The sequence below is a fragment of the Salvia hispanica genome, chromosome 3 (genome assembly GCF_023119035.1).
Source record: "Salvia hispanica cultivar TCC Black 2014 chromosome 3, UniMelb_Shisp_WGS_1.0, whole genome shotgun sequence".
In the NCBI taxonomy this organism is placed as follows: domain Eukaryota; kingdom Viridiplantae; phylum Streptophyta; class Magnoliopsida; order Lamiales; family Lamiaceae; genus Salvia; species Salvia hispanica.
In genome coordinates this window covers 41,145,271-41,153,991 of record NC_062967.1, presented here as the reverse complement: position 1 = coordinate 41,153,991, position 8,721 = coordinate 41,145,271, and the positions used below count along the sequence as shown (strand labels likewise).

Genomic DNA, 8,721 nt, shown 5'->3' with positions numbered 1-8,721 from the left:
AAACAAAAAGTGAGGTTGATATCATACCTTCCATGGCCATTTTTGAAGTCGCGGTGTTTCACCTGACCACTACGCAGTGCGTTCCAATATTCCTTCTCCGCAACAAGAGCACAATATTGGAAACAAATGTTGAAGCAGAAACGCATAAAAAGAATAAGATTCACTTCCGGTAGGATGTAAATAATAAAGCAATTTGTAAATCAAAGAAGAATAATTCAAACCAAGGAAGAGAATGTTACATACCAGTCAAAGGGTCGAGATTGGTAATGAAATTTTTCACGACTAAACCTGTAACACCCCGAATTTCCGAACCCTAATTTTAGAGCCCTTTTAATTATTAGTGATGACGTGGAGTCGTGAATGCATTTATTGCATGTGATGCTATGGCCGAGTTGAGTCTAGGGTTTGCGTTGAAAGTTTGAAAAGTCAAACTTATTGATTTTATGATGTGGCATGTGATTTATTGAATTATGAGATTTATGTGATTAATTAATTTATAAGGTGAATTATTTGTTTAAGGGTGAGTGAGAATATTAGAGGAAATTCACATAAATACTTGTCACCTAAATTTTTTGGTTTTGTAATTTTCGACCCCCTTGAAATTTTGAAGAAAAAATTCTATTTTTTTTCCGGATTTAATTTAATTCTTGGGATATTTATCCAAATTAAATCCAAGACCTAATTATTCCTTATCTCTAGAGAAAATCGAAAAAAAACCCCCTTTTATTTAATAGTGATTTTCGAAAATCACCATGTTGGGAAGGAAATAATATTTTGCTTATTTTATTGATTCCTTATTTGATTTCCTTCCATACCTAGAATTTAATTATTCTACCAAATCTTTCCATATCTCAAGAGACCTTGTCATATCCTATTTTAGTTAATACTAAAAAACTCATTCCTTATTTAATAGGCTAATACACGCCTAGTTCCATTCTCCAAATTGGAGGATTTTTATTTGTTTATTTAATTTGCCCCGTGATATTTTATTCTACTCCGGAAAAATACCAAAAACAAAATCTTGGCTATTTGGAAGGCCTAATTTTCGAAAATCATGGATCCTTGCCTTATTCTATTTTTGTTAATTATTCTTCCCTACTCCATAATATTATTTTATTGATTTAATTTGGGGAGAATGAGATCTTACCAAATATTCTATTATAATTACCTAAAGATCTTGTTGAGCACTATAAATAAGAGAAACATCAACCCTAGCCCCCATAATTTTCGGCCCCCACCCTCCCATATACTCTCTCAAATTTTCTTCTTCTACTCTCCAATATTTTGCTATCTTTTGGAGAAGAATTGAAGTTTAATCCAAGAACTTTGAAGAATCAAGGCTAATACTTGTTTTCTACCGATCGTTTTCCTCAAAAAGGTATTATTGTTTAAGAGTTATGCTTGTTCTTCTTCCACTTCTTCTTTTTCTTCTTCTAACCGATTAATCGGTACTCTTGAACCCTCATGCATATTAATTAAGCGAGAGTGGGATAAAAAGGACATAGAAAATACGTATGCATGTGGTGTGTGTTATGCGTGTGTGTTATGTGTGTGTGTGTGTCGAATATGTGTGTGCAGGGGCGGAGCTAGGGTGGGGCCAGGGGGGCCCCTGGGCCCCTCACCCTTTCCAACTTTACCTATATATTATATATGTACAAAACAATTAACAAAGTTTATAGTGGTGCAATTGGTAAGGATGATGCACATGTAGCTGAGTGAACTCAGGTTCGAATCCTGATCTTGCAAAATTTGTCATTTTTTTTATCACTGTCTATAAATATGATGTTAAATTTTCTCTTGAGACTTGAATATGTTTATGTTCTATTAGATATTCTAATGCTAATAGTTTTGTTTATTTTCTCTAGTAATTTATAATCTTATAGCTAGTAATCTTGTATAAATAATTTTATTTTGTAACTATTAAGAATAATTTTCATAATTTTAGAACATATGTAAATACTATGTCATAGCATAATAATATTATTTAAAATCAATTTTAATAATATGCTATTTATTTTTAATTATATCGATGTTGACGTTGTCAATGTATCTTTATTTTTATTACCATCCTCTAGTTATCGATCTCATTATCCGTCTCTCGCATACATCTCTCTATTACTTATGTTCGAGTTAATTTCATATTGTAAATACTGAAACAACTTGACATCGAAACAAATTAATAAAATTTAACAGTAATTTGGGCCCCCCATGATTAAAATCCTGGCTCCGCCACTGTGTGTGTGTGTTGTGTGTTGGTGAAATACTCATGCGCGATATATATTAATGCTAGATCTAGATTTATTATGCGAACGAATTATATATATATATATATAGAGAACATGTTTATGTTTGACCATATTAAGTTAAGTCATTAGGAAAAAGGAAAAAAAAACGTCGAGGCATGCATGAATTAGACTTTGAGTTGTGATTTTGATTTGTATGTGCCTATGTGCTTTTTTTTAAAAGGTGAAACCTCGGTTGCAAAGTCAGATAAAGGAAAAGAGAAACTTACTTGAAATCTAAGCAGTCGAGGTGGGCTTTATTCTTAAACTCTTTTACTTCTTGCAAAATATTGATTGGTGTTATAAGGGTGGTTTAACTGTTATGCCATACCAATGTTTGTTTTTAATGTGATATGCTTATACGAATTCGGGTCTGAGTATGGGCCGCAAGCCCTACCAGGCTGTGTACACGAGGGGATCGTGAGCCGTCCTTGCTAGTCGGCCGGTCTCGTGGGCGAAAAGTGTGGCCACACTTTCGTCGCACCATGGATATGATTGAGATTGTGGAATTTGATGAGAAAATGGGAGATATTTGATTGGCCAATCTATGAAAATATTTTGTGATACTCGATGATATTTTTGTTTTGATAAAATGTAAAACTCGAGTACACTTGGTAAGGGTGGCATAACTTATAAAATGTTTTGGCAACGAGTTCACTGAGTATTTCAAAATACTCGGCCCTGCATGTGTTTTCCTTATGTGCAGGTTGAACGATGACGAGCGGTGGCGGGTGTTGAGCATGATAATTAATTAAGATGGATATTTGAAACATCAAGCGTAGTTGTGTCTTCATACATAGCTATTCTTTCTCTTGGTCGTTTTCCGTTGAGTTTTGATACACTTATGTTTATTTCGAATATGTTGCACTCTCCTTTCGAGTTAGGGGCTTTAGACTATCTTGTGGTTTTTATCTTGGAAAACTATGTCATACTCTTGACATTGTTGAACGTCATTTATTACACCTTCCTTTTCTTATTCGAGTTTCGAGGTTCAGTTATTGCTTTAAACACTCTAATAGTTCTTTCTAATCTTTTGGTCAACACTCTTTAATTGAAACCCTAGCCTTCGTTCATTTCTTTGAGTCCGTTTTGGTAGCAGTCGCCGCATTTATTATACCCTAGGAGGGCGGGCTGTTACAAAACCCCCCTCCTCGGCAAGCACAGTGGCAGCCCGAGCTTTCTGAGCAGATTCAGCATTTTCAAACCTCATGTATCCAGAGTTTTCACCAATCTGGAAATCAATGAACTGCACAGACGACCATGAGATATTAAACAAAATATATAAAGAAAAGAGTTCTAAATATTCCCCATGAGTGAATTAGAAGCAAACAGATTATATAACATCCTTCAACAACCCTGCCAACCAATATGTTCACTGGAATATTGCATAACTATACTGTTAAGTATTCAAATCATTTGTGTCGACAGCATGTTTAATAAATAACATTAATCAACAGTATAGTTCACATTTTGAGACTAAACTGCTTCATAAAAAAATAAATGTGTTAACTAGTGGATTTTTCCATTATGTCAACCAAGCCACAGGATCAATCTATGGCATCATCATCAATTGGAATTACAATGGATGGAGATAAATGAATACCTTGATGGTGCCAAACTTTTGGAAAATGTTTTTTAGATCCTCTCTTGAAAATCTTTATTGTCCTTGCAAGCTGCAAGGGTTATTCTTTCTTGTTTTGGGATATCTTCAGATTTTTCATTATCCTCAGATTGTCGGACTTCAGTGTCTGCACCATTGGCATCTGCATCCTTTTCTTCATCCTTCTCTGCATTCTCTACAATATTTGTCGCATCTATAACATCTTCCGGAGCATCTTTTTTAGTCTCTTCAGAATCAACCTGAGTTTTTTCCTGATCTCCATCATCTTTCATAGAGACATCATCTCTCAGCTGTTTGTGATTACCAGTTTGTTTGGTAGAATTTTCAGCAGACATGCTCTTCATTGTGAACGCAACAATTAATCCTTTTGGATAGCTCCAAACAACCACTAACAAATTTTAAAAATAATGGCAGTAATAAAGAGGACAATTACAAATAATGATCCTACAAAAACTCACTCAGGTTCGGCATTGTTCGTCTCCTTGCGGTTTGAACCCACTTGGTTTCGAGTTTTCGCAACCTCCTCTTGCTTAGCTCTTTCATCATCATATTCCTTCCTGCACGAAAATCAGCTTTGATGGATTGAAGTGTTCCAGAACTACTATTAGATACCATCGATGCTTAAACATAAAAATAAAAATAAAAAACTAACAAGACGTGATGCTTATATAAAGCAGATACACGTTAGAAAATACTGGATAGCTAAGCCAATAAATCAGTTGATCTGTGACTATCTACTTGAAAGGTTCAAAAGAGGGCACCAAGTTATTACATTTCAAACATGTATACCAATCTTTGGAAATTTAGAAACTGCAAAGGAATAAAACAAAAAATTGAAATACTTAATATTTTGATGAGGCATTCCATCAATATACTCACCTTGGCTTCAGTTCTAACTCAGGGTTTGCTTTAAAACATTTGCAGCATCCTCCACACTAAGAAAAGGAAACCCAGTGACACCAGTAGCCAACGCTTTCAATAAGTTAATAGTAGTCATTTGAACTCTCAGTTTATAGATATCGTACATGCATGCAAAGAACAAGACAATTAACCGGATACATCTTGGCTGAGCTACAACAAAGAACCTGTATCGTCAATGACTCAGTCGCAGGTCTACCTTAGCATATTGGCTGAAAAACGATTCCACATGTTCAAGCTGGACATCATATTCCAGTGGAGATGCACCAATCGTTCTGTCATCTAATTGCTCAATTACTTCCTCGGGCTTTGCAATCTCAGTAACTCTACCAACCTTCTTCCCTTAACAAATTACAACACGAAATTATCAGTAAACAAAATACAGTAAATGCCACCATTCAATGATCTTCCAATCTTCAGAACGAGGAAAGTAATGACAAACTTACCACTGATTAAAATAATTTTGCTTCCATATTGGTATACATTGGAATTTTTTTATTACGGCAAATTCACAATTCCATGATTATGGTGAATACGCGTGCTTATATATATGATGGTGTATTGATTTTGTATAAACATTATGTATATAGTGAATTGTTTTGTGGATATGTGGAATGACGTGTTTGTCGAGAAACTGGGATTTATAATCTATAATGGGGAGTGATCCATTGCTAACTCATCACTTAATTGCTAACTCCCACTAATTTAAAGTCATAGGATTTTAGAAAACGTGTGGTCTACAATTTGCCATGTGTAATTTTCGTTTTTATTAATAAAATCAAAAAAGATAAAAAAAGACGCCAAATTAGGGTTTTAGATGAAAATGTCAATATAGTGTTTCGGAAATATCAACACAATGTTTTGAGAATGTCAACACAATGCTTTAAGAATGTTAACCCATTGCTTATATTGACATTCTACATGTATTATATTGACATATTTTATATAGTATGTTGACATTTCTGCTTTACGAAAAAATTGAAAAAATTTGAATTTTTTTTCAAATTTTGACGTCGGAACATATGCATGTATGATATCGTTGGAATCCTTATAAAATTATCTTTAATTTAATATATGTTATATGAATTTAACGTTTTGGGATTTCTTTTAAAAGTTAGTTATAACTAAACATGTAGTTAATTAACATTAATACCCCTATTGATATTTTATGGAATTAATCCTATGGCTTTATTGACGTTTTTTTTATCGTATTGACATTTCGTGGTTGATGATCTAGGCCCTTAATTTGAATATATAATGACTATTATTTAGTTATAGTTAGCAATTAGGTATTGAGTTAGCAATATAACTCTCCCCTATAATTGATAATCTCAATTTTGTTTTGGTGCATATTATGAAATATTGGATTATGGTTTATTGATGAATTCATGAATTGTGAACTAGTACTAATTTTAATTGCAGTGGAAAATTAGTTGTTGATTATTCAAGAGTACAGTTTGAATTCAATCGAGAATTCAGTCCATTTTATTTATATGCGTGCATATATATGTTGATGCAGAATTAGATTATTTTGGTGAATCTATAAATATGTGGTTTAATTAGATTATTTTGGTGAATGTATAAATATGTGGTTTATGTTTCGTAGATTTGTTTGGTTGTTTAGATGTTGCTTTTGGTTGTTAATGTGTGATGATTTCGTTCTTGGGAAACATCAAAATTTGGATTTTGTTAATTTTGATGAAAATCGGATTTGGAAAAGTTATATGGAATCCCATTAGGAGTCAGCAATTTGCGATTTGCTGGGGAGTTATTGGACTGGCCGTCAGGATTCGGCGACTTGCTGGGTTCACGAGGTATACGAACCCAGTGACTCGTTGGCTAGCCACAGTATTCCGGAAAGTTATCAACGTCTTGCTTGCAAGCGTTTGTATTCAGTTTTAAAATTTTAAATTAAATAATTTTGGTGCATCTCATGTTCCTTTATTGATGTGTGTATTTTAATGCGAATATTAGTCGGCCCAAAGGAAGATTAATATTTGGCACGAGATACATACATACCTTTGGTGATAAATACGTGACAATTATTCAGTTTTTGTGCAAGTAGTGTGATGCCCAAAGGTGGACACTATTTGACATGATTTTATTGTCAGTGTTTGATCACTATAAGGGGGTTACCACTTGCAAGTTCACATTACTGTCAAAAGACTTGATGTGGATGTTGTGCTCGGAACCTCATAATGTCTTACTAATATTCAAAACAGATTAGTTGAAACATGACGTTGCCAAAGTAACCTCTCTTGTCTAGACTTCTTTATTGCGAATATTAGGACGGTGAAGTGTGTGTGTATTTTAATGCGGATATTAGTCGGCCCAAAGGAAGATTATTATTTGGCACGAGATACACACATACCTGTGGTGATAAATAGGTGACAATTATCCAGTTTTTTTGTGTAAGTAATTGTGATGCCCAAAGGTGGACATTACTTGACATGATCTTATTGTCAGTGTTTGATCACTACAAAGAGGTTGCCACTTGCAAGTTCATATTACTGTCCAAAGACTTGATATGAATGTTGTGCCGGTTCCTCGAGATGTTACCATTTTACTTGAATTTTATGATGTGAGCATGACAATTTATTTGGTTTTGTTCTCTATTCAATTATGATGTCTACTTCTGTAGTTTCTTCCAACATGAACAATATGCCAATGTTGAATGAGTCAAATTTTAAGGATCGCAAAGATTATATTTGATTGCTCTGGGTTGCATGGATCTGGATTACGCGCTAAGGATTGAGCAACCTACTTCTCCTACGGACGATAGTACTTCTTATCAAAGGAGAAACTACGAGAAGTAGGGATACTCGAATCGTGTAAGTCTACTGATCATTAGGTGTAGCATCCCAAAAGCCTTTCGAGGCGCTGCATCTAAGTATATCACTAAGGTCAATGAATACCTTGCCGAAATTAAGGAACGTTTTGCGGAAAACGATAAGGTTGAGACAAGCATGCTTGATCTTAGTAAAGTATATAAGGGCAAGGGCAATATAAAGGAGCACATTATGAAAATGTCTCACGTTGCTTAAATTAAGCTTGAATTCTAAAGACTTGTATGTGCATTTGGTGTTGCACATCTGGTCAGTATCTCAAGAAATAAAGTAAAGGGCATTAAAAAAAAGTGTATTGAGAATGCTGCTATGGATAAGGGTTCATCACAAAGGTAACAACATAAGGACAATGATAGTTGTTTCTTTTGTGGTAGACATGGATATAAAAAGGAGAATTGTGACAAATATCACGCATGTCGTATAAAGGAAGTTACAATTCTTGTTTTGGTCTGTGCTGAAGTTAATTTGACTTTAGTCCCTAATGATATTTAGTGGGTAGATTTTGGTGTTACCACTCACATAAGGTTATCATATGCTGCCGCAAGTCAATTGATGTTGAAAGATACATCTAAGTGTGATATGACAAATCGGTGGAAGTATAGGCTATTGGGCATTATAGATTGTTATTAAAGACTGAAATTTTTCGGTTTCGAAGGATACTTTGTATTGTCTTTTAGACAAAATTTGGTTTCTATTTCTGCTTTGGACAAATTTGGTTTCTCTTGTTCATTCAGAAATAGTAAAGTTCTTCCTTCAAATAATTCTAGTATTGTGGGCACTGTTTCTTAAGTGCATATAACAATCTTTGTATGCTCGATTATGTTACTTCATATTCAGAAGCTTTACATGTTGAATCAAAAGGGACTAAGCAAATTAAATAATGAAAATTTGGTTAATTTATGACACAAGTGTTATGGTTATATCTCAAAATAAAGGATTGTGAGACTTGTGTCAGATGTTGTGTTGAATACACTTATCTTTTCAGAACTTGATTTGTGTGTTTAATGTATCGAAGGAAAGCAGACCAAACTTAAGAAATTAGGTGCTAATAGAG

The 8,721-nt window shown here is 34.0% G+C and overlaps 1 protein-coding gene across 1 annotated transcript in view; it reads right to left on the bottom strand.

Annotated features, from left to right (window-relative positions):
• Positions 1 to 3,917: 3,917 nt before the first annotated feature.
• LOC125210192 (la protein 1) overlaps positions 3,918 to 8,721 on the bottom strand; it is an 8,444-nt gene continuing 3,640 nt past the window's right edge. The window contains exons 3-6 of the mRNA XM_048109762.1: positions 5,021 to 5,163; positions 4,783 to 4,838; positions 4,362 to 4,460; positions 3,918 to 4,278 (exon numbers count right to left, since the gene is read on the bottom strand). Coding sequence (XP_047965719.1) covers positions 3,918 to 4,278; positions 4,362 to 4,460; positions 4,783 to 4,838; positions 5,021 to 5,163 — 659 coding nt within the window. The remainder of the gene's footprint in view (positions 4,279 to 4,361; positions 4,461 to 4,782; positions 4,839 to 5,020; positions 5,164 to 8,721) is intronic.